Source organism: Terrapene carolina, unplaced genomic scaffold (genome assembly GCF_002925995.2).
Source record: "Terrapene carolina triunguis isolate 2854851 unplaced genomic scaffold, T_m_triunguis-2.0 Scaffold67, whole genome shotgun sequence".
Taxonomy (NCBI): Eukaryota; Metazoa; Chordata; order Testudines; family Emydidae; genus Terrapene; species Terrapene triunguis.
The window spans coordinates 30,599,060-30,625,508 of record NW_020664418.1 but is presented as its reverse complement, the minus strand read 5'-3'; the positions used below and the strand labels follow the sequence as shown (position 1 = coordinate 30,625,508).

Below are 26,449 nucleotides of genomic sequence, written 5' to 3'. Positions count from 1 at the left end.
ATGATACTGGAAACCCTGAATCTGATGCATTACAATATCACCAGCGTGGTGCCAGAAGTGATGCCAACTGCCACCGTGCCCATACTCCTCCTCATGTGCTTTCTTTTCCTAATCTGGAATTATGAAGAAACATCATCAATACCAGGTAAATTGATTTGACATGGTATCCCCCAAAACGCTACAAAGGGGTTCTTTTGTTGTTCACACTATGGTAAAAAGGGGAACGATGGGTAATAAGTACATATCTAGGAAACACAGAAGGAATATGTTGTATAAAATATAGTAGGGATATAATGATAGGAAAAACAAAAATCTGAAGTGCCTTATTTGCCCCTAAACTTTGTGCATTCAAGTTTGTTTGGTCAGCTAAAAGTATCACATTATTTACTTTCTTCAGATCTCTCCTTGTGTGCATATGATAGTATGTAATTTTAAGCATGGTATCTAGATATTTATAGTCTGGATTATTTTCATGGATGTTTTAGAGCTTTCCTTTTGTTACTGTTGCAAACGGAGCTTTGGAAGATGATTTCTGCTCAAAACAAATCTAATCTAGAAGAGGGTCATTTTGGAGCTCTTTGGTTACCCACCTTTTCCCATGTATCTGACACTAAAGAACCACCCCTTATGGACCAACATCAAAAGGTCTCCCATTCAGATGACCCTTTTTGCTAGGTTTTCAGGAACATATGTAGATGTCACTTCAGTTTATTCTCCATTAGGATAATAAATTTCCATAAACTGGAACATAGTGCACATAAGGAAGTTAATGGGATTACACCTGAGTAAAGCTAATTGAGAGGAGACCCAGGCAAACTATCTTTGAATAACCCTTATTCGTGGAGAGTTCAGAGAATACTGGAAAGGCATTTGCAGAAGGTTATGTAGTGCAGCCTGAACGCTTTATGGGATTAACCGGGAAAGAGAACAGCATTCATTTGCCTTAAATTTACAGTTAAATAGTCCTGGCTTCTGATTCCTGTTCATAAAGGCTGGTGTCTTGAGGTATTTGTATATCTTGTGAACATAATGTGTGAAACTTTTCTCTAAGTACTTTACTTTCTTTCATATGTCTGAACAAATCCCAAGACATTACAGCAGGCAAGCCAGACTGACCATATAGAACAGAGGGAGTTCCTTTAGCCATTCTAAGACTCTTTCCCCACTCTTTCCCCCCCCCCCCCTAGGGGGACAAATTTTGCTCTGTTACACTAGTGCATCTCTGGAATCACTCTACTGAAGTCAGCTGAGGTACACCGGTGTAACTCAGTTCAGAATCTTAACCATTGACTAAATTTAGATTCCGTTCTGAGCTCTTACATTAGAATGTTGCTTTCCAGAAACTCGTTGAGTAGAATGCTCTTATACAAACTCATCCTCTAAAACTGTATTTTCCTCATTTACTATTCTTTATATTAAAAGACAGCTAGGAAGTTGACTTTTGTAGGTGATATTACAGTCTAACAAAGGCCCTTGTCACTAAAACTATTTGTTAAATTTGCAAGTGGATAAACAATAGGATGTCATTGTTCTTTGAACTATTTCTTACTCCTTTGCCTTGATACCTACCCACTATACCTCTAAATGAAAACCACCCCCATAGTCATCTGCTTGAAGTATCAGAAAAAGGTTCAGAGTGTAGTTTATTACATGCACATAGACTGTACATCAGACTCAGGATCAAGCTGCTGTCGATATAAAACTATCAACTCTGCAGATAGATGTTCCTATGTCAGGTTTGCATAAGCCAATTTTACGTGAAATCAAGTGTCCAATAGGCTCTGTGACTTGGGTGTTAAAGATCCTTTGCAAAGAGTGATACTGATATATTTTCTAATCCATTGTTAAAATTCATATTGTTTTAACCTTTTCCTTAGGGCCTGGTTTCTGTATGGGAATTGGTCCCCTCATTTCACATGGGAGATTCCTTTGGATGGGAGTGGGCAATGCCTGCAACTATTACAATAAGATGTATGGAGAATTTATGAGAGTCTGGATCAGTGGAGAGGAAACACTCATTATTAGCAAGTAAATCTTTGTTCTCTCTCGCTCTAATAATATAACAAGTATTTTGCAACTTTTTGCCAGGCACTTTGTTATATTAGAATTATTTCATGATTTTCAAAATTGTTTCTCACTAACAGGAATCTTATGTCTTCTGCTACTTGCTGACCTCTCTTTTTTGTGTGCAGCTTCTAAATGTCAATACTTATATACTACAGGCTTGACCCTGTACCACTGAAGTACATGGGAGTTTTGCCATGTATTTCAATGGAACAAGGATCAAACCCTAAGGCCCAATCCTGTAAGTACTTACACTCACTTGTCCTGCATTTATTATAATAGGACTACTGAGTATAAGACACTATATAAGAACTTGATTGATAGCTTGCAGGATCAAACCAAAAATTAATGGCAAAAAGCCTCATAGAGATCTTTCTCAAAATGGGAGTAAAAACTGAAAATTATGGACCCAATTCAGCAAGGTACTTAAACACATGCAAAACTTCAGGAATATGAGTAATCCCATTGGAATCAATGGGACTACTCATGTGCTTAAATTAAACATTCTTAAATATGTTGCTGAATTGGAGCATGTAGTTTTACTAGCTGCAATAGAGGTGGGGGTTTTGTTTTGGGCGGGGGGTGTGATTTTTTTTTATTGGACATTCTGGGAACTCATAATAAGGATAAGGATTTGTCCATAAATAAACTCTAATAAAGTCTTCCACACATAAAGAACAACAAAAACAACTGTTGGATTAGCCGTTCTAACTACTCTGGATCCAGATATGTCAATCATGTAAAAGTCAGAGCCAGCTTGTTGAAAGACATTGTAGTCCAGGGAAATGAGCTCTAATCCTGGTGCTATCACTGACTTTGTTCAGATCTGGGCAAGTCATTTCACTTTTCTGTCTCTGTCATTACCAATTAGGTAGAAACTATGAGAATACTACCTACCCTCTTGACCAATATAGGAGTAGTAAGGATTAATTACTTAATGTCCATACAATGCTTAAAACATGTCAGACTGTGTAAATGCAAAGTGTTCGTATTACTCTCACTATTTGATTCAAGTCTATAAGAAATAATCAGATATACAAATCAATGCAGTAGATGAATCAGACTGCACAGTCATTACCTCAGCTTTGGTCAGGATTGCCTCTCACTTAAAAACCTTAACAAGACATGGAAAACTAATACTTAAAAATCCTTTACAATGTCAATGGAGCATTCGCAGTGCTTCTTACGGCCTGTCACAGTTAAACAGCAAGATCTGAGCTCTGTAAAACAGGTACAGTCCTGTTCCCTTTAAGGCAATTGAACTTTTGCCATCAACTCCACTTAGATTAAGAGCAGATGCACAGAGATTTGCAGAGTCTGCAATACAATTTACATTGTCTCCTCCAGGCCTTGACTGCATAATTTTGTAATGAAATATGATTTTATAGCTTCCATCAGCAAAATCCAGCCCAATTTTAATAGCTACCTTTTAGTCTATCTCTCTGCTCAGATGGGCAAATCCTGAAATCCTCACTTAGGGCCGCTCTGTGACTCGCCCTTAGGTGAGCATACAGGTTGGAAAAGAGCATAGGGAGCCTCTCCCCATGATTGCACGTCTGTGATAGGCCTGTCATCATTCCACTCCCTGAGCACATGGAAGTACAGGGACTCTTCCTTCCCTGCACAATCCACCACAATGGATGCACAGGAGCCGTGGGGAGGAAAGGAAAGAGCAGGGCAGAAGGGACAAGGGGGAATATACTGCACTCCCTGAAGGGTTGTAGCGCTGAGCACAATCCCCTGGCAGAATCCTTGAGGCAGAATTCCTCTCTGATTATGTTCCTCAGCTCTACCCCGTACTCTAATCCTTACTCAATCTTTACTCAGGCAAAACTCCCAGAGTGAAACCCTGGCCCATTAAAGGCAATAGTAAACTCCATGGTCTTCACTCACTTCATTTCAATGAGAGTTTTGTTTTAGTTAACACTGCATAAGAATTTCAGAATTTGGTCTCTGAAGTGTGCATGGCATGAAAAGTGGTTGAGTGTTTGATCTCTGCCAGTCTCTCTCTTCCTTTCTTTGGCATCTTTGATCCTATCATTTTGTGCCACTGGATCAGCATTTCTAAGCAGCTAGCTCCCTCTACAGGAAATTAGGTTCTAAAGTAGTAATGCTGATCGAAGCCAGTTTGCCAGAGTGTGATAATTGAATAAGCATGGTTAATAGAAAAAGAGGAGGGTATGTTCTGGTGGCGGTAGGTTTTTTTATTTAGGGTTGTTTGACACATACTTTGTTTTTGTAATATTTCTTCTTTGGTTTAATATATATGAGTAATCCTAATCTCTGCTAATTAATTACCAGTAGTAATTTTATAGGCATTATATTAAACATATGAAAGCAAAGAATTGTAATGTAGCTAACTACCATATACTGGTAAAGCAAGGTCCTTGTTATATTGTGCATTCACTGTGTGTACATAATTAGATCAAGCACTGAATCAAGTGATGCACATTGTGCACTATGGGCTGCATCTTGCAAGGCAATGAGCACTGTGGCTCTGATCCAGCAAAGAGGCTAAAGGTCCACAGGGCTCAACCTTGCTGAATTGAGCCCTATGAAACTGGAAGACTAAAGTCACATTTATTGGGGGGGGAGGGATAGCTCAGTGGTTTGAGCATTGGCCTGCTAAACCCAGGGTTGTGAGTTCAATCCTTGAGGGGGGCCATTTAGGGATCTGGGGCAAAAGTCTGTCTGGGGATTGGTCCTGCTTTGAGCAGCAGGTTGGACTAGATGAGGTCCCTTCCAATCCTGATATTCTATGATTCTATTGGTCTCTAAGGCGCATCCTTGTGAGAGACTGCCCTTATTCTCCAAGGGGTAGTGTTTGTTTTTTTTATTACACACGGATATTTGTTTTCATCATGGGTTTGCCAATGATCAAATATCTATAAAATGTGTAGGTGGCACTATATGCCTGCCATGATTGATGGGGTCTAACATCTGTGTATTTTAATCCATCAAAGACCGGCTATGCAGTGTTGCGGTCCCATAGCTTATTGGCTGAGCCTGGTAAAATGATCAGAATATGACTGTGGTCCTAAGAAGAGCTGGGTGAAAAGTAGAGAATTCAAAACCATTATGCTGAATTCCAAATCACATTAAAATATGGCAACATTCATATCCTGCATAAAAGGAAACTTCGGTTTGGACAATTATCTGTGGCAAGTCAGTAGCTCTGACGGGGTCAATAGTTCAAAATCGTTACATTCAACACATCTCTTTTTTCACAAGAGTACCAGTACATTATAAGCTACTGCTGCTTCCATCCAAAATTAAAGGCTGGATCATCTACTCAGAAAACAAATAAATACCATGTGATTTAGGTGACCAAACAGAGATTCCTTAGCAATACTCACTACTTTGGTTTGTTCTTAACCCACATTAATGGAGATTGGTTTATGCTCTGAAGCATGAGAATTTATACCCCTTCCAAAACTTTGGGGTATGTTTGTTTTTGGTTGTCTTTAATCTTTCCTATTGCCAATTAGTGCTAATGGTGCTGGTAGCTTTTAGGATGTGAAAGCCTGTCCACTAGGGAACACCAGCTCATTTCATTTAGGTCACTGAGAAGCTGTTAGATGATAACAACTTCCAGTTATTTGGACTGGAATTCAACTAGTGACCTAGAAAATCTCTCTGTTCATGTGTCTGGGGCTAGTGAACAGATATAAGGGGTTGTATTTTCAGTACCAGACACAACCTTCCCAAACACAATACTCCGCATGAATAAAACCACATTCCAAGGGTAATTAGTGTGTGTGTGTGTGTGTGTATATATAAGGTTTCCAATTCTGTACTCCCATGCAATCCCTTGTGGAACTCACTGCCGTAAGAGATTATTGAGGAACAGATCTTAACAGAAATCATTAAAGGATGAGACACATAGGAATAATAAGAACATCATTCTCAATTACATTAACCAGTAACAAAATTAAAAATGTACAAAGGTTATCAGTCCTCTTGATTCAATATGAAAGGCAACCAAAAACTGTCAAGGGTGAAGAAGCAACTTCCCCTATAGATATGTTATTGCATAACTGCCATCAAATGTTTAACATCTGCTTTTGAAACATCTGATACTGGCCATTGTCAGAGACAGTATGGCAAAGTCTATGTTCCTATAGATTTCTATGCATCTTCACTCTTTACTCCGGTTGAATTTCTGAGGCAGTCAATTGCCATTTTACCAAGAAAATAGTGCATGCCTAGCCGCATGTATTAAAAAAAAAAAAAAAGTACTTAGCATGATGCATGGCATTATTTTTATATCAATCAGATCATGGCTTTTAAAGAATCACATATATAAGAAATGACATCAATGTTGCATGCACAGTATGTTTGAGTTGAAAGTGCTTTGTCTCTCTCAAGTGATCAACACCTCAGAAGATTGGGCCTGAAGTAGAGTAAGTCAAATTAAAGAGATTTACAAAAGGATCTTTTTTTTCCTTTCCCAGATCCTCCAGTATCTTCCATGTAATGAAACATGGGCAATATATCTGTAGATTTGGAAGCAAGCTTGGGTTACAGTGCATTGGCATGCATGAAAATGGTATTATATTTAATAATAACCCAGCACTCTGGAAAGAAATTCGACCTTTTTTCACCAAAGGTAAATTATGTATTTCTATATTTACCACATCTACTGTAACATATATTTTGTGCTTATGAAATGCTGGGATTGGCATTTTGTGTAAGTATAAGGAGCCATTTTTCCTTCTGACCCTCCCCCCCCCCCAAATATTTCAGTCTTCTTTCCTCACTCATCTTGATTCTCATGACACTAGAGAAGGACTTGCAATAACTTTGCAAATTCCTAATTTCCTCTAAGCAAATGCTAATTATGTCCCACAAGCCAGATTTGAATATGTTTACATTTGTGGCCCAGTCTTCATCTTAATTCAAGTGGCAATTTTGTAAGAATATTTATTTAACTAAAAGGTTCTGTATCCCAACTTCAATTGATTTCAAAGAAACTTCACTCCTACTGTAATTTAAAATGTGTTTATCATTTCAAAATGAATTTAAGAGCGCTGTGCAGCAGGAATCATTAATTGTTTTAGAACATTGAAAATCAGGGAAGTAACAGGGTCAACTGAGAATATCAACTTACTTGCTCTGTAACACGGCCCAAACTCAAAACGGAAATCCTGAGGTGTTATGACAATACTAAACGATGGGGCCCAGATCTGAAGCAGTATTTAGATGCTTAACTCCCACTGAAATTAATGGATATTAAGTGCCTAAATTCCTTTGAGAATCTGGGCCTGAAGCTTCATTTTAGGGCTGTACAACCTTTGTAATTTTAAACTCATATGGTGTCAACATTCCTAAACTGTCAGTTTTCAATTGTAGACTTTTGATAACGTTTGGGGGTCATTTGAACCTAACAACTTTAATGATTCCAACAAAACTTGCAGGTTTCTTAACAAAACCACTGAGTTTCAATAGTTCCCTCATTACTTTGTCCTTCTGCAACCCCCCCATAATTCAAGAAAGGCTGTGGGCTTGCTGCTACTGCACAGCTCCCTGGGGTGATTTTGGGGCCTGATTTAAGAAGCTGAAAAGACACAAAGTATTAAAGTATTAATGTGCCATCATTCTAAGTTTTCCATACTATTATTTTTCTGCCACCTATTTTGGGTTTTTGTCCCACATCTGCACCCTAGTGGACATTGTTGCTGAAAAAATCAGCTGGTTCCAATTGGCATAAGATTTTAGTTTGATTGGTCTACTTCGTCCTGGGCTAGTATACATCTAATTACACAAATGTTCACCAACTGAGTTAGTCTGGACCTCCTCGCCTCCCATTCACCACTGTGTCGATCACCTGTCCCAATAGATGATAGCTTAACATCCTTGAGGCAACTAGAGAAATTGCTTACATTGAAGAGTAGAGTAAGCATTTAGTGCATGATTTTCAAACACACTCAGAATTGGCTTAATTCTACTCCCATTAAATGAACTGTAAAATTCTCTGACTTCTTGGGAGCAAAGTTAACTAATGCTTTTAAAAATCCCACCCATAACATTTTTAGGTTGGAATAAATGGTCATTTTTTCACAGTGGAGAGAGAAATAGTGGGGTTCCCCCAAGGATCTGTACTGGGACCAGTGCTTTTCAACACATTCATTAATGATTAGGGCCCTAGCAAATTCAGTCCATTTTGGTCAATTTCATGGTCATAGGATTTTTAAAATGGTAAATTTCATGATTTCAGCTATTTAAATCTGAAATGTCACGGTGTTGTAACTGTAGAGGTCCTCACCCAAAAAGGGTTGGGGGGGTGTTGGTGTTTCCACAAGATTATTGTAGGGAGGGTTGTGATAGTGCTACCCATACTTCTGCACTGCTGCTGGTGGCGCTGCCTTCAGAGCTGGGCAGCTGGAAAGTGGCGGCTGCTGGCCGGGAGCCCGGCTCTGAAGGCAGAGCCACCACCAGCAGCATACAGAAGTAAGGGTGGCAATACCGTGACCCCCCCCCTAAAATAACCTTGCAACCTCCCTGCAACGCCCTTTTGGGTCAGGACCCCCAATTGGAGAAACCTGGTCTCCCCCATAAAATCTGTATAGTATAGGGTAAAAGCACACACAAGACCACATTTCACAGGGGAAGACCAGATTTCACAGTCCGTGATGCGTTTTTCATGGCCATGAATTTGGTAGGGCCCTATTGATCTAGAAAAGGAGGTAAAAAGTGAGGTGGCAAAGTTTTCAGCTGATACTATCTTGAGTAATTTTGTAACAGTGAAGAGTTACAAAGGGATCTCACAAAATTTGGTGACTGGGCAACAAAATGGCACATGATATTCAATGTTGATAAGTGTAAAGTAATGCATGTAGGATAACATAATTCCAACTAAACATACAAAATGATGGGGTCTAAATTAGCTGCTACCACTCAATAAAAAGATCTTGGAGCTAGTATAGATAGTTCTCTGAAAACATTTGCTCAATGGGCAGTGGCAGTCAAAATGTTAGGAACCATTAGGGAAAGAATAGATAAGACAGAAAATATCAATGCTACTCTATAAATCCATGGTATACTCCTACCTAGAACACTGAATGCAGTTCTGGTCACCCTGTATCAAAGATATATTAGAACTGGAAAAAGTACAGAGAATGGCAACAAATTATTAGGGGAATGGAACAACTTCCATATAAGAGAGAGTGAAAAGACTGGGACTGTTCAGCTTAGGGAAAAAAGAGACGACTAAGGAGGGATATGATAGATGTCTATAAAATCATGAATGGTGTGGAGAGTGTTATCTACCCCTTCACATAACACAGGAGCCAGGGGTCACCCAATGAAATTAATAGGCAACAGGTTTAAAACAAACATAAGACAGTACTTCACATAACAGTCAACCTGTGGAACTCCTTGTCAGTGGATGTTGTGAAGGCCAAAAGAATAACTGGGTTCAAAAGAGAATTAGATAAGTTCATGGAGAATAGGTCAGGGATGCAACCCCACACTCTGGGTGTCCCTAAGCCTCTGACTGCCAGAAACTGCAACTAGATGGATCACTCAATAATTGCCATGTTCTGTTCATTCCCTCTGAAGCATCTGATACTTGCCACTATCAGAAGACAGGGTACTGGGCTAGACAGACCATTGGTCTGAGCCAGAATGGCCATTCTTATGTTCTTTTAATGCAATATAGCATCTGGTAGTAAGATAGACAAGCCTCCATGTGGCTGGCTAGCTTTCTACAGCCCACCAGCAAGTGCTCTGTAGACAACCTATAGTCCATGTGAAAATAACCGCCCTGGCAAAAATCAGAAGATACCTTTAGAAACCAATATAGTCTAGATGAAAGTCTACTGGAATTTTATAGAAAGTGGGCAGATGACAAGGTAAACGTTCTTACTAGAGCTTTGTTAAAATTAGAAAATAGAGAAGAATTAAATAGAATTTGGTTTATGTAGCATCTTTCATACTCAGGATATTCCAAGTTGTTTTACTAAATCATGACAGGTGCTGACCACCACTGCTACTGAAGTCAATGTGAGTTGTTGCCCAGCTCCTTTCTAAATCTGGCCATTTACTCAGGTGCATAAATATGGATCCAGGTATCTAACAAAGGCATCGAGGATTGAAAATTCCAGCTTAATTAAGCCTCACCACTGTTAACTATTATTATAGTAATGGCTGGGGAATGGGAGCGTATATTTGCTTTGATTTTACATTTTGCTATTTTAATCAATATGTCCAAAGTGGGACTTTTTAAAATCAGAGGATAGGTTACAAAGCTAAAAATTATAAAAATATTGTATTCCAATTATTTTGGTTACATCATCTGTTACAACTTTATTGCCACTGGGTGGATAATACAGGTAACATGAAAGTTAAACAATCTGACTATTTTATATGTACATTTCAGCTTTGTCTGGTCCAGGTCTCGTGCGTATGATAGCAATTTGTGTTGAATCAACGAAAGACCATCTGGACAGATTGAAGGATGTGACTGCTGGACTGGGAAACATCAATGTGCTGAATTTTATGAGACAGATCACACTGGACACTTCTAACACACTCTTTCTAGGGATCCCTTTGGATGGTACAGATAACATTCTTATCTCATAATGGGTCCTCTTTTAAGGTGCATATTCACGCAAAATTTCCCATTGCCATGAATGGGGAGTTTTGTCTGAGTAAGTACATCAGGGTCTGGCTCTAATATTCAGTTTTTAATAACACTGTCAGATTTGATTGCAATTGATTCTAATCATGAGCAAGGGCTTAAAACGGCGTTTTAACACCTGTATTCAGTTTTTAAGCCTGACAAGACCCCTGTATCGAGTAGTAGCATCTGCATCTCGACAGTTCGGCTAGTTTTCAGTGTTCCTAGCAATCACAATATAGTCAAAGTAATCCACTCTTTATGTTTGCAGCATGCCTACAATGGAGGAAGTACCAAATTGCCAGCTGCAGAATGTTTGTTGGCAGACAAAAGTTTATGAAATCTGCAAAACGAGGTTTCCATGTATCTAGCAGGCGCCTATCCCAAGATTATATTCACTTAAGAGTCAGAATAAACTTTCCACTAAGCTAAACTTTCACCTGCAAGTTTTCCACTCATTTGTAATCTCCCACCCACCATCACTCCACTTGTGTGGGAGATGACTTGGCATTGGTTATCACATTGCAGCCTCCTTTCAGCTGAAGAGCCTTGGTTTTTACAAAACTGCACAATCTGCACAGGATTCTAAAAATATTTCATGCTGCTATTTATCACATATTAAAACAAAGTATTTGAATGTCAGTAATAACAATGCCTGGCAGTAAAAGAGAAATATGATATTAAAACCCTACTTTTAAGGCCTGATCAGGCTCCCATTGACTTCAGCAGGAGCAGGCCTGTATTGTGCAGCTTATGGTGACATTTATGTGAACTAGCTATTGAAATTTACATTTTACATTGCTGTTTGTTTTTTTAATTTTCAGAAAATGCCATTGTGCTTAAAATTCAGAACTACTTTGATGCTTGGCAAGCACTTTTGCTGAAACCTGACATCTTCTTTAAGATTTCTTGGCTGTACAAGAAATATGAAAAGTCAGCGTAAGTATCAACAGTTTTACAAATCACCTGAATAACATAGATCCTTCCTTCCTTCCTAGAGTCACTCTTGCTTGTCAGTTTTCTGTCTGTTTTTAAAAATGAATGAGGGACCATTCAGTATAATTCAATTTAGTCTTGGTTTCTCTGCTGAGACACACACATTAGTGCTAACTCAGGTGTAAAACTCAAAATCACCAGTTCACTTCACACAGGCAATGACATGCCATCTTATGGTATCCGCTTTCACTTACTACCTAAGCAACCAGGGCTCCAATAGTAACCTAGAAGGCTGGCAATTCCTTGAGTCAGCAAGTCCTTTTTATAGTCATGGCAATATAGTGAATGTTAAGTTAGCGAGTCAGAATAATCCTGCTTGTTGGTGCTTATATCTTTGCCAAAATTCTTCATTTCAGATTTAAACTTAGCATTTATCATGCTGGTTGTCATCTCAGATGGATCTTTTCCCTCAAATAGGAACACATTAGTTTTGCCATATTTCTTTTTAAAGTCGACAAACACAAAAAACAACCAAAACCTTTTCCACTGAGTTTTCATGGTCTCCTTTGTTTTCCTCTACCAAAAGATGACTGATTATAAAACAAACTGGCAGCACTTCTTCCTTACTTGGACTGATGTCCTTGACTAGTCTGATAAAATACTCGCTATAAAGCATGTGTAATAAGTACTTAGGGGATTTTAAGGAAGGAAGGCTATCTACCCTGGTGGAAATCCTGTCCCCAGGGAAGTCAATGGCAAAATTCACATAGAAGGTGAAATCCTGTCTCCAGTCAATCTCTAAAATACCAACATTAGTCACTACACAATGGTATGTATGATACCAGAGCTTTACTCAATATGTCTTATGGAGATAACTGTGGTGGCTCAGATACTGCTAGATGGCAACTATAGGCAATTGTTAAATTTTTAGTGGCCACTACTTCCTACTGTGAATGTGACAGACTCCTGAACCTAAAGTGAACTGAATTCGAGAACTGTAGCATACCAGGGTTTCCCATAGGTTTCTGATTCAACTGGAAGGGAAGACCATGCATTATCAGGACTTCCCACATACAGTACTTCACACACATTGTATCAACTACAGAAAGTTTAATCCCTCTACAATGGCTCTATAACTATACATAAAATAAGTGTGCCTTTTTGGGGATTCCCCTGGTCACAAAGAGGGCAGTCAAATTTCACACTGGAAAAACCTCAGATATAGTGCCGCTAAAACACACACACCCACAATAGAAAGTGTCATGATTTTTCATCATCATTTTTACTGGGCATATCCTAAATATTTCAAAAATTTTCAAAAATCTAAATTCCAACCAATTATACAGCCAGGTAAAAACTCCAAAATAAATTCCATGAAAACATTGCTGTCTTTCTCTTAGTTGTGTTTTACTGGTTAAAAAAAAAAAAATCCACAAAATTTTGAAAAACTATTGTTTAAATTTTAAATTTGGGAAATTTTGACCAACTCTACCAACTACAGGCCATTTCCTCTGTCTAACCCTAACCAGCACCAGTCCTTATATATTCCAAATGTGTTATCATGGCCTAATGATGAAAACAATATGGTTCAGCCTTGGAAGAAATCCACCTTTGAGAAATGTCAATAGTAACTTCCTAAACAACATTAAGGCTATGTCTACGCTTGCAGAGTTTTTGCTCTGTTGGTTTCAATGGTGATAGTGAACCAGTGAAAGAAAAGCACTGGTTTGTGTACTCACTTAACACTCTGACGCCTGTGGAAGTTACGTTTGCAGCACTTCCATCTCGGATGAGAGCAGCACACTGAGGGCAACTATCTCACTGTGCAGCTCTCTCCATTTTGACAATAGGTCTTGTGGGAAGGGGGCGGGGGGTGATCCTGGGGCATCCTGAATCCCTGCACAGCCTCCTGTCCCCAAACACTGATCAGCTCCAGTAGCTCAGCATTGCTGCAAGCAGGGGATCATTTGCTCCGTGGAGCAGGCAGTCACCTGGCCAGATAAGTGAGCATTTGCCAAGAAAACAGGAAGGGGAGTTTCAGAGTTCCTGGTCCTTTACAGGGGGACAGGTGGATGTCTGTTTACCTGGCAGCAAAGCTCCTGACCAGAGTAGTCATCTAGGTGCTATGGGATATCCTGCGGAGGCTAAAAGCTGTGTAAACAGGAAGAATGTGTTTTCTCTTGCACATCACCATAAAAGCATCACCAGTAAGAGTTGTATGCCTCTCGTGGAGGTGGTGAAACTTATGAGTTTCACTGAAAAAAGCCATTGGCAAGTGTAGACACTCCCACAGTTTTTGTGCAAAAAGGGACTTTTCCTGCTTTAAATGAAATGCCCTTAGTCACTCATATGAAGAGCAGAGCTTCTTTATCTCCTTTGTGCTATCCCATAGAAAGAAAACAAGAGTTCAGTTGAAAGGAGTGAGCAATAAATGTAGAGCAAATAAAAGGTAATACTACTTCATTCAGTATATAGTCAAGTATAAGGAAGGGTAGAAGGGAGAACAGCAAAATAGAGACAATGGATTTCAGGAAGGCGGATTTTGGTAAGCTCAGAGAGCTGATAGGTAAGGTCCCATGGGAATCAAGACTGAGGGGAAAAACAACTGAGGAGAGTTGGCAGTTTTTCAAAGGGACACTATTAAGGGCCCAAAAGCAAGCTATTCCGCTGGTTAGGAAAGATAGAAAATGTGGCAAAAGACCACCTTGGCTTAACCACGAGATCTTGCATGATCTAAAAAATAAAAAGGAGTCATATAAAAAATGGAAACTAGGACAGATTACAAAGGATGAATATAGGCAAACAACACAGGAATGCAGGGGCAAGATTAGAAAGGCAAAGGCACAAAATGAGCTCAAACTAGCTACGAGAATAAAGGGGAACAAGAAGACTTTTTATCAATACATTAGAAGCAAGAGGAAGACCAAAGACAGGGTAGGCCCACTGCTTAGTGAAGAGGGATAAACAGTAACAGGAAACTTGGAAATGGCAGAGATGCTTAATGACTTCTTTGTTTCGGTCTTCACCGAGAAGTCTGAAGGAATGCCTAACCTAGTGAATGCTAATGGGAAGGGGGTAGGTTTAGCAGATAAAATAAAAAAAGAACAAGTTAAAAATCACTTAGAAAAGTTAGATGCCTGCAAGTCACCAGGGCCTGATGAAATGCATCCTAGAATACTCAAGGAGCTAATAGAGGAGGTATCTGAGCCTCTAGCTATTATCTTTGGAAAATCATGGGAGACGGGAGAGATTCCAGAAGACTGGAAAAGGGCAAATATAGTGCCCATCTATAAAAAGGGAAATAAAAACAACCCAGGAAACTACAGACCAGTTAGTTTAACTTCTGTGCCAGGGAAGATAATGGAGCAAGTAATTAAGGAAATCATCTGCAAACACGTGGAAGGTGGTAAGGTGATAGGGAACAGCCAGCATGGATTTGTAAAGAACAAATCATGTCAAACCAATCTGATAGCTTTCTTCGATAGGATAACGAGTCTTGTGGATAAGGGAGAAGCTGTGGATGTGGTATACCTAGACTTTAGTAAGGCATTTGATACGGTCTCGCATGATATTCTTATCGACAAACTAGGCAAATACAATTTAGATGGGGCTACTATAAGGTGGGTGCATAACTGGCTGGATAACCGTACTCAGAGAGTTGTTATGGTTCCCAATCCTGCTGGAAAGGCATAACGAGCGGGGTTCCGCAGGGGTCTGTTTTGGGACCGGCTCTGTTCAATATCTTCATTAACGACTTAGATATTGGTATAGAAAGTACGATTATTAAGTTCGTGGATGATACCAAACTGGGAGGGATTGCAACTGCTTTGGAGGACAGGGTCATAATTCAAAATGATCTGGACAAATTGGAGAAATGGTCTGAGTTAAACAGGATGAAGTTTAACAAAGACAAATGCAAAGTGCTCCACTTAAGAAGAAAAAATCTGTTTCACATATACAGAATGGGAAGAGACTGTCTAGGAAGGAGTACGGCAGAAAGGGGATCTAGGGGTTATAGTGGACCACAAGCTAAATATGAGTCAACAGTGTGATGCTGTTGCAAAAAAAGCAAACGTGATTCTGGGATGTATTAACAGGTGTGTTGTGAGCAAGACACGAGAAGTCATTCTTCTGCTCTACTCTGCTCTGGTTAGGCCTCAGCTGGAGTATTGTGTCCAGTTCTGGGCACCGCATTTCAAGAAAGATGTGGAGAAATTGGAAAAGGTCCAGAGAAGAGCAACAAGAATGATTAAAGGTCTTGAGAACATGACCTATGAAGGAAGGCTGAAAGAATTGGGTTTGTTTAGTTTGGAAAAGAGAAGACTGAGAGGGGACATGATAGCAGTTTTCAGGTATCTAAAAGGGTGTCATAAGGAGGAGGGAGAAAACTTGTTCACCTTAGCCTCTAAGGATAGAACAAGAAGCAATGGGCTTAAACTGCAGCAAGAGAGGTCTAGGTTGGACATTAGGAAAAAGTTCCTAACTGTCAGGGTGGTTAAACACTGGAATAAATTGCCTAGGGAGGTTGTGGAATCTCCATCTCTGGAGATATTTAAGAGTAGGTTAGATAAATGTCTATCAGGGATGGTCTAGACAGTATTTGGTCCTGCCATGCGGGCAGGGGACTGGACTCGATGACCTCTCGAGGTCCCTTCCAGTCCTAGAATCTATGAATCTATAAGTTGTGAAATTCCTTGCCATGTTTTCATCAAGTCTAATTATGGTCATGAATTTTTTCCTCTCATGTACAGCATTTTACAGTAAGCTACCTGTTCTGTGGGTTTGCCCACCTTCCTCTGGATCAGCCTGTATTGGACACTGCTAGAGACATATTACCTTACTTGATGGACCAATCTGCTCTGGCAGGGCAAATCTATGCTCATATAGCTTCACTGTAAGAACAGCAGTCACTTCTCACTTCTCTAGAGGCAATCTGCCTTGTTTTACTGCTTCTCTACAGAATTATCCAAAGAATGTTTTTGGTTGTCTGTTTTATTGTTACATTTCTTGTCCAATATAGTCTTACATTTCCCATCCTGCATTACTAAGCACTAAAATATCTCAGACGTTTATAGATATACTGGGTTCTATCTGTTTTCAGGAAGGATTTGAAAGAAGCAATTGAAGTCTTAATAGAACAGAAACGACAGAGACTTTCCACTGTTGAAAAATTGGAAGAGCACATGGACTTTGCATCACAACTGATTTTTGCACAGGTATTGAATATGAACAAAATATGAATTTGTCGAAAATGCTCCTGTTACTGAGAACAAACTGGGATTTGTAACAGAGTTTGACTTAATCTATATAGCAGAAAGTAATGTCATTTAAAACTAATACAAATTAATTAGTGTTTGGAACACCTCAACAAGGTTCCAGGCTTTGAATAATTGCATCAAAATGTTTGGTTGCTTGTCTGAACCTTTTCAGGTTATATCCACATGCCCAAAGCTCTCAAGCTCATGCCCACATCTCCTCCAGCCTCTCCTTGGCCCATATATTTTCCATTTATATAAACACCTTTTACTCCAAAGAATCCCCAAGTGCTTCAGAAATCATAATCATGCAGAATGTCTGCCAATCAAGTACACTCTGGAGCATAGCAAGTGAATGGTGCACAGTATGCTGCAGCAGAGTGAGTGGAGGAGGGATTTGGGTTAAGCACAAACCTCATATACACCAGGCAGGACATTGGTTTTCAGTGCTTCATCTGAGACACACATGAAGTGGATATTACTTCTCTCTCCCAGTAGCATAAGGACTGAGTAAACTTTGATAGGACTTGAACCAGTTGTTTCAAGTGAGTCTACATATTACACATTCTCCCCTTCCTGTTGACCTAAGAACCTTTGCTGGAGCTCAAGTTCAGCGTTCAACATTTGCCCCCTTGAATTTTGTAGAGCCGTGGAGATCTGACTGGTGAGAATGTGAACCAGTGTGTGTTGGAGATGATGATAGCTGCACCTGACACACTGTCTGTGACTCTCTTCTTCATGCTAGTACTGATTGCAGAGCACCCTAAAGTGGAAGATGATATGATGAAGGAAATCCAAGCTGTTATAGGTAAGGACTGTCTATAAAGACCATGATGTTGGAAAATAATTATGCTTGAGTAGTGATCTAATCATTTTCCAGGAGAAAAATCTAAAGTTTATTTACTGTAAAGTGGGTGCAATAATTATCTTGCTGCATAATGTTGTAAAAAAGGTCTTCTGAAGTAGCATTCAAAACTGAGTGGGGGAAAAATGATAAAAGATAAACTACTAAGGAAATAATAAATTAAGATCGGAGGCAATCTTCTAGAATGATAGGACCAAATTCAGCCCAGTTACACCAGTATAAACCTGTAGTCACTTCACTGACCTCAGTGGAATTATTCTGGATTTACACTGGTGTAACTGAGAGCAGAAGCTGGTTCATGGTGCTTTTTAACCACCGGTACTGAACTATGAAATTAGGTATGATCGCTCCAGCTAAGCTGAACTAACAACTATTCATATCATATTATCCCTGTATACATAGTATGCATATGTAAGCGGGGGAATGGTCCCGCTATTGTGGGGAACTTTCCTGGCTTCTGCACTACCCTGGTGAAGTGGGCTAGCGAAAGGATCCGAGTCCTCGCTCCCACTTCCTTTACCCAGAGGCCTCCCTGCCCTTGAGGACTCCCCTTCCACTCTCCTGTCTGGCAGAGTCCTCGTAAACCCCGACAAGGCTGGGCCTAGGATTCCTGGGGGGCTTGACCCCCAACCCTGCTGTGGTCACCTAGGACAGGGGCTAGGGTGTCCCCACTCCGGCGTACTCTCTCTGCACTGGGCACCTCCCTGACCCACTGATCATTTCATACAATTTAAAGCAAATACAAGTTGTTTAATTAACAATTACTTTTGAAAAAGAATAAGGAAAAATGGGAAAGGTTAAAGGAAAACCCATCACCCTGCTCTGTGGCAGGGAACATCACAAACAGTGTCTCTGGAACGTCAGGGCAGTTCAGTCTGTTCCTTGTAGGTCCCAGGCGCCTTCTCAGGCCCTGGCTGTGCTGCAGAGATGCTGCGGGTTGGACACTTGCTCTGGCTGTGGCCACACGCTCTCAGGCTCTAGGTGGCAGGACCTTTCTTCCCAGCGTCGCCCCCGCCCTGTCGGGGTTACGATCCCCCTCCAAGTCTGGCCTGCAAGGCCTCTTGGCTGAGGCGTCTCCCTGTGCTGGGCCCACTGCCCAGGGTCCCCCTCACTCTCCCCAGCAGCTCACCGCACCCGGCTCCAGACTGCTCCAGCCCCAGCTCCACTCAGCCTCAGCACGGCTGCTGCTGCTGCTCTGCCTTCAGCTCCCTGGGCTGCTTGTCTGGCCCCTCTGGCTCTGGTTGCTGCAGCTCTCCTCCCAGGGCAGCTCTGCTCTCTCTGGGCTGTGCTCTGGCTTTGGGGCTGCAGCTCTGCTTCCAGCAACTTAGCTCGGGCCCCTGCTCTCTCCTTAGCTCGGCCCCACTCTGTCTGACTCAGGCCATTCCAGCTTACACGGAGGACGGGACCCCCCTGGCCTCCTGATTCCCTGATTAGCCTGCCCGCCCTGTCAATCAGGGTGATCTGGAGCATTGGCCTCTCCCCATTGGTCCAGGGGACTGTCAGTCTCAGGCTCCTGATTTCCCATCGACCCCTCCCCTTTTAGTGCTGGGAGCTAGCCAGCCAAAACCCCCCCACTGAATGTTAGTAAGGGGGCAACAGTCCCCTTACACATAGGTAAAAAGCTGCTTAAAAATACTACATTCTCTCTGGAAAATTTGAAATTAAGAAATCTATCATGTGAATATTTTCTGCATAGTAGTCAAACCTTTCAAGTAATCAAAAAAGCATTTGGAAAAAGGAGAGTCAGAATTTGCAAATTGATCTATTAGTGGTAAGCTTAATATTTTATTTTGGATATGCAATATAATTAAGATATATTATATGGACACTTCAAAGGATGAATCACCTGCCTTGTGAAAGTACCTCTCTAAGATACCGGTGAAGCTACATTTCTAATACTGAAATGAGGCCCCCATTCTGGGAAGCATCCCTCATCAGAGACCACTTTAGCAAGTGCTTAACTTCAGGCCTATCCTTAAATCCCAAAGGAGTTAATGGGATTTAAGCATGTGCCTAAATACTTCCTGAATACATATGGATTTAAACATGTGCTTTCCTGACTTTGAGCATCTTAGTAGTAGAAAGTTGTAGATCAACTGGAGTAAGTTGAAACAAAAGCAACAAAAATGGTTAAATGGCTGAAGAGAATGACTTGAGGATTTTCAAAACTCTGGTCCATTTTCTGGTCATCTCTGTGGGTGCTAATGAATGGCAGACCCACAAATTATGTTAATATTTTAGTCCTTCCTTTCTTTAATTTCTCTTCCCGGCCTGAACAACAATGTAGATATTCATTGCATTCACTCTCATCCACCGGTATCTCTAGGCACTCTGCTCCTTTATTTTGGTTCATTACATTGCTTTTAAATCAAGTTTCATATCTGAAATAAGTAACACTTGTGCAAAACTATTTTAAGAATATTTTAATGTTGTCCCAGAGCTTTAGCTAAACGTCACCTGTCACCTTTCTCCCCTCCAGCTAGCAAGCTGCATCTCTTATCTTTCTTTATGTGGATGTCTGTCTTTTTAATTGGCCACGAGCCTTGTAACCCAAGTGAATCCAGCAACCTCTGCACTTATATGTTAAGTCAGCACATTGATATCTAAGTGTTGAATCCCATGGGCCATACAAGAGTAACAACAGTTCTCATTAATATGTAGCTGAAAGGCCTCTTTTCACAACTATATACTTGGCTTCCTAGAAGCAGTCAGCTATAATTTAATGCCAAAAGGCAGCCTCATATCTATCAACTACAAAATGCCTCAGCAAAACCTACATGTGCCACAATGTATCAGACTGCTGAGTTTTCTAAAGTAAATTGTTTCCTATAATCTCATACACATCAGTGATTTCCCCAGTCAGTGTTGTGTACCTTGGCGAGATGGTAAGTTTAATTAATTATTCTTTTACTAATACAGAGCTTTCCTCTCATATTAAGATCTAACCCCTGTTGCCTTAGGGTCCCGTTTTTCAAAAATTTTGAAGGCACTCTCATTTGGGAGAGCAGAAGATAGAGTTAAGCAGGGAAGCTTTCAGAAATATTTGTTTCTCTTGAACAAGTGACCGAAAGTTTACTTCTCCAAATGCTTAGCTTTCAAATGGTTCCAGTAATTGCCAGGATTTCAAAAAATTCCATGACTGTTTTCAAACCATTCCATTAAAGTTCACTGAAGAGGATAGAGAACTGCAGTGGAACAGCGCAAAGATGACAAATAGGTTCAATGGTTAGCTAACTTTTTAAAAAATAAATGTTTTACTATAGGATAGTTTCACTGTCCCCTGCACTGAGGGAGTACAAGTAGAGCTGGGCGGAGAAGGGTCCTTCCATTTTGTGGAGGTTGAGATTTCCAAGTCTGGTTTTATTACAATCCAGAATGAAACCCCAAAATTTTCCATGAAACATTTTCTGCTTATCTGTACAGGGAGCCCCCACTCTGAGACAGTCTGCCAGGTGGCCTGCTCCAGTGCAGAGCACCCTAGGAGTTTGGGCTGTCAAGGAGTTGAAATACTAGGAACCAAGGATTCCAGGCTCCCAGCTCCCCATCAGGGGAGGAAACCAGGAAGATTTCAGATGGAAACCTGCCTGGCAGGCATGTTTTGAAACCCCTGGCACATAGGCTTCCATCAGAATCCTGCCTGGTTTCCAGTGGAGTTTGATTTTAATCAACCCATCACCATGAAAGGTTTCAATTTTGTTTTAATCACAATTTGCCAATTCATCGTTATTTGGGGAATTTTTTTCTGACCAGCCATAGTAGGGATGCTGCAGGTGTCTGGAAGGATCTCACACACTACACTTATTTGGCCTCATCACTGTAAGGTAGATTGGTCTACTGATCTCTAAGAGTGGATGGCCCAGAAGTGGGTATTGTACCACCTAAGGAACTCCTGGTTCCTGGCAGGAATTAAAGTCCTGATCCAATTTCTATTTAAATGAATGAATGTCTTTCCATTGACTCCCACAGGAGTTGAACCAGGGCTCGTCTACATGGTGCAGCAATGTTTCATAGTTTGAAAATCTTGAAATAGTACTACATTAAAATCCACTAGGGAACTTCTAGAATGACCGAGCAGGGTCTACATGGACCAATTAGTGCTCAACATGTTAGTGCGCTTTTGAAATCACACCTCCATAGTGCTCATTGTCATATTGCGTAGAGAAACCTTCAGGTCTTAGCCCTGTTTTCCTGCCCTCCCCCACTAGTGCAACCCCTAAGAAAGAAAGGCAGTGGAAATGTCAATTGCCTTCCCTGTGTATGTATCCCCATATTTCGGGAAAGGGCCTTACTGGTGCACTGGAGGTGTAATTTACACGCACAGCCTGTGCCACATGTCAATGAATCTGGCCCTTCAGCTTAAGAATCTATGGCATGTTAAATCAGTTTCATACAAGGCCTTGATCCTACTCCACTGAACTGAAGCAGTTTTGCTATTATCGTCAATGAAAGCAGGATTAGAGCCAGACTGTGTGGGAGAGGAGACTTGGATTTGGGGCAGATCACTTGATTAGTCACTTAGTGTCCACATGGGTAAACAGTATGGCTGGCTTCTGTAGTATGAGGCTACACAAAGCCACAAGAACCCATAGACTCCTTGTCACCATGAATCCTGAAAGGAGACAGCATTTTTACTGAATGGAGGGATTTCCAAAACCATTCTGGCATCAACTGCAACATTTCAAATAGCAATCAGGTAAAATTAGAATAGCAAAATCAACTTCTTTTGTCTGCTTTATTCCTCAAGGTGACAGAGATGTACAGAGCAATGACATGTCGAACTTAAAGGTTGTGGAGAATTTTATTAATGAGAGTATGAGATACCAGCCAGTTGTGGATTTGGTCATGCGCAAGGCTTTACAAGATGATGTAATTGATGGCTATCCTGTGAAAAGGGGGACAAACATCATTCTGAATATCGGACGTATGCATAAGCTTGAATTCTTCCCGAAGCCTAATGAGTTTTCTCTTGAAAATTTTGAGAAGAATGTAAGTTTCCTGTCTTCTTTCTGATAGGGGATAGAGTATTATTTCTAATTAAAATGCAAAATGGGTCTCCCTCTTATTTGGATGAAGTCCTTTCTACAGGTCAATTTCTCGTTGTCCATGTAAGCACCTGGATGCACATCAGTTTTCATAGCACATTATAATGATTATGAGGGGCTCACTCATGCATGATGCTGAGCAATACAGCACCACTCCAGCAAGTGCCTCAGTACAGGTTTAAGTTTAAGCACACAAGTGGTACCATCGGGGCTAGACTCCTCAGCACCTTGCAGGATTGGGCCCAATGTCAACTGCAATGTATGAACAACAAAATTTATTTGCAATCACCTTTTACTATTAAAGGGTCTTCCTTGGGCTTTTTTCTTTCTCCTATTCAGAATTTTGGTTTGTCATTAGTTAAATGGCTGCTTTCATAAAATCATAGAATATCAGGGTTGGAAGGGACCTCCAGAGGTCATCTAGTCCAACCTGCTGCTCAAAGCAGGACCAATCCCCAAATGGCTCCCTCAAGGATTGAACTCACAACCCTGGGTTTAGCAGGCCAATGCTCAAACCACTGAGCTATCCCCCCTCCCCTAATTGCCATTGCTAGAAATTAAATTATCCAATAAGAGCTGTTTCAAGTGGTAAAAATCTATCAAAATAGAAGTGGGGGTTATATTACTTATAACACAAATTATTTGGTTCCTTGGTTTTTGATCAAATTAACTGGAAGTAAGCGGAAGACACTGCAATGCCTTCAATGGTAAAGGACATGGACTATGAAATTTTAAGATCAATTTAGCACTTCTCAGGAGGCACTTAGCATGATCAGGCTTTAATGTTTTGAAGCAAGTCTTGAGTTCCTTAACTTCAAGAGGTAGCAGGCCTAAAAGCCATGCAAACTTGGAGGGCTTGATACGCTCTTGTCCTACAACAGGTACATCCCCATCTTGATCATACAGAGGAAACCTCCTTGTACTGGTTTTGTGGATTTTCCCACTATGCAAACATTAATATTAGTATTCCCAGAGTTTTAGTAATGAATTCTTCTGTTCACTTTTTTATTTGAATATTATGTGTGGATGTTTTTGGAGGTATTTGCCAAGAGCTAATAAAAGGTTTGAATAGATAACAAAATAGTGTATTTATATATACAAATTGTTATCTATATAAATACACTATTTTGTTATCTATTCAAACCTTTTATTAGCTCTTGGCAAATACCTCCAAAAACATCCACACATAATATTCAAATAAAAAAGTGAACAGAAGAATTCATTTTGAAACCCATTTTGTGCTAATTTTTAGTGAATGTTTTGGGAAGCATGTTTACTGGTGAGGATCTTTGCAGAAACAACTAAGAAAATGTAAGGGGATATTTGCCATAAATTAATGTTGAACTCTCAAACGTTAAGACTGAACCAGAAATGAGATCCTATGATTTATAGTCATCCAGTCAGAGAATAAATAGTATCATTTACTCTATCCAACCAATCAAAACTAACCAACAAGGCGAATATTTTCATGTTAATAGTCAACTACCAACAATGAACTTTGCACACAACCTTTAGCCCAAGAATTAATCATTGTGGAAAATTCACAAAGAGAAAAAGTGGCTAAATTTATCAAGTTAATTATTCGCTCTAGATTATTTCATCAATTTTACCCATTATTTCCATTCTAGCCATTTCTCTTAGTGGATTTCTTGATTGCTTTCTAAGCTCATTTTTCTGCTAAAAATGTTCCCCTCTGACCAAGTATTTAAAGCAGACACATTTTCTTGGGATTCATAACTAATGTAATGTGAGCAATACAATCTGACTTGATGCATTCTGTTGGCCACATAACACACACTGTTCTAATCTAAATGAAAGCAACCCACGCCAATCAATAAGTTAATTGAGATATCATCATTGGAATCCAGACACACATTTCCAGATTCCTAGACCAGCTCCTGCCCTCATTCACACACTGTGCAAGACCACTGTAGTCAATGGGACCTACTGGCCCTCATTTCTGGGCAGAATTTGGCTGTCTCACTTCTGCAGTTCCTGAGGTCACAGAATGAGATTGCAATTTTAAATGTTATTTCCACAAGTTTTTTATCTGATTGTTTTTATCCTTCTCTTAAAAAAAAAAAAAAAAAAAAAATCAACAATGATATTAAGGCCAGGAAGTCTGCATGTGAAAAAATACTTAATCCAAAAAGAGTCTGTCTAAAGGTTCCCCATAAAATGCTTAGAGATTTCAATGATATTCTTAATAATTTAATGATGGAAATTGTTCTACGTGCCCTCAATGGACCTTTTTCATTGTTTCACACAGGTTCCTTCTCGCTACTTTCAGCCATTTGGATTTGGCCCTCGTGGCTGTGTTGGAAAGTTTATTGCCATGGTAATGATGAAGGCAATCCTGGTGACTCTTCTGAGACGGTATACAGTACAGACACCAAAAGGAAGAGGCCTTAAGAACATCCAGAAAAGCAATGACTTATCCATGCACCCGAATGAAAGACAGCCCTTCTTGGAGATGTTTTTCATGCCAAGAAGAAACATAGACAAGTGTCAGGATGACTAACAACAGATCGCTAGTGGTCTCAGAGATCTAAGGTTTCTGCTATTCTAATCACATTCTGAGAAATGTCCACCCCTCCTAGGTGCTGTCACGCATACTCTGAACTAAACATTTTGTTGCTCTTAGAGCAGCAATGCATTAAGTGATCACTTGTCACTTTGTGCTGCAAAGCAGGACCATGTTCTGGTCACTATTCAAAACCGATAAATAAGTTTTAAGTATATAGATAAGTGCTGTCTTCAGTTGATGAGATGTTGCATGCAGAAACTGTTTTTACTTTTTTTAAAACATCCAGTTCAAACAGAATTCTGTTCTGCTTCTCACACTATGCAAGTCCTGAGTGCTCCATGCCTGCAGGCTTGCATGATATGGTTGGGGTTTGTTTTGGGGGGAGGGATTGTTTTGTTTTGGCAGAGCTGGGCCCCGCAAGAAGCATTATCAGCTGTTATAACAGCTCTAATTATCTGTCATCCAAAAACATTTTAGTGAACGCTACTAATGTTCATGTAAAGTATGAGAAACATTGGGAAATGTATGAACTGTATCTATATACATCTATAGCAATTACTGAATTCCTCTAAAGGTAATGAGGATATAGCCAGTTTATCAATATACTGTCTATAGAAGGAGAAGTTGGAAACAATTTTTTCCCTCTACAATGTTTTTCTTTCTGGTATATTAAACAGATAAGATCAAAGAATGATTAAGTTAAATACCTTTAGAATTTAATATAATCAATAAAATGTATCAAGAAATAGATAGCATTTGAGACAACTGCAGTAGGTTTCCAAGGTCTCTATTCCCAGAGTCATAGCCACAGCAGCTCCATAAGTGTCTTCACCTCACACCATTAATGCCCAATCATGACTGAAAAGGATGGAGCCCGACACCCAGGAGCTAAGGGAAGAGGGAACAGGTGCAGCACAGCATTCCCCAACCCTGAGGGAGAGCTTTCTCATCTCTCCCAGCTTGTGGGGAGTAGTTCTCCTTCCTCCTCAGCTGTTGCAATGAAAACATATCCTCCTATTTCAACTATTATTTATTACATACATTACCATGGCACCTAGGAACCCTCATCCTGGATGAGAACCCCATCTACTTTAACCACAGCTTACACCTGCCATGGACTTATGTCTTAAAGGGTAAGAT

General features: G+C 40.2%; 1 protein-coding gene across 1 annotated transcript; it reads left to right on the top strand.

The window, feature by feature from the left end:
* LOC112106415 (aromatase) lies at positions 1 to 25,303 on the top strand. Its single transcript, XM_024199642.1, has 9 exons — positions 1 to 145; positions 1,878 to 2,028; positions 6,519 to 6,673; positions 10,445 to 10,621; positions 11,509 to 11,623; positions 16,722 to 16,836; positions 17,521 to 17,683; positions 22,485 to 22,726; positions 25,052 to 25,303. Exons 1-9 carry the CDS (start codon positions 1 to 3, stop codon positions 25,301 to 25,303), a joined length of 1,515 nt encoding a protein of 504 aa, XP_024055410.1.
* The last annotated feature ends 1,146 nt before the right edge of the window (positions 25,304 to 26,449 follow it).

Coding starts and splice junctions, on each gene's coding strand:
- LOC112106415 (XM_024199642.1), top strand. CDS start 1: ATGATACTGGAAACCCTGAATCTGATGCATTACAATATCACCAGCGTG. Junction 6,674..10,444: donor TCGACCTTTTTTCACCAAAG/GTAAATTATGTA, acceptor TGTACATTTCAG/CTTTGTCTGGTCCAGGTCTC. Junction 22,727..25,051: donor TTGAAAATTTTGAGAAGAAT/GTAAGTTTCCTG, acceptor TGTTTCACACAG/GTTCCTTCTCGCTACTTTCA.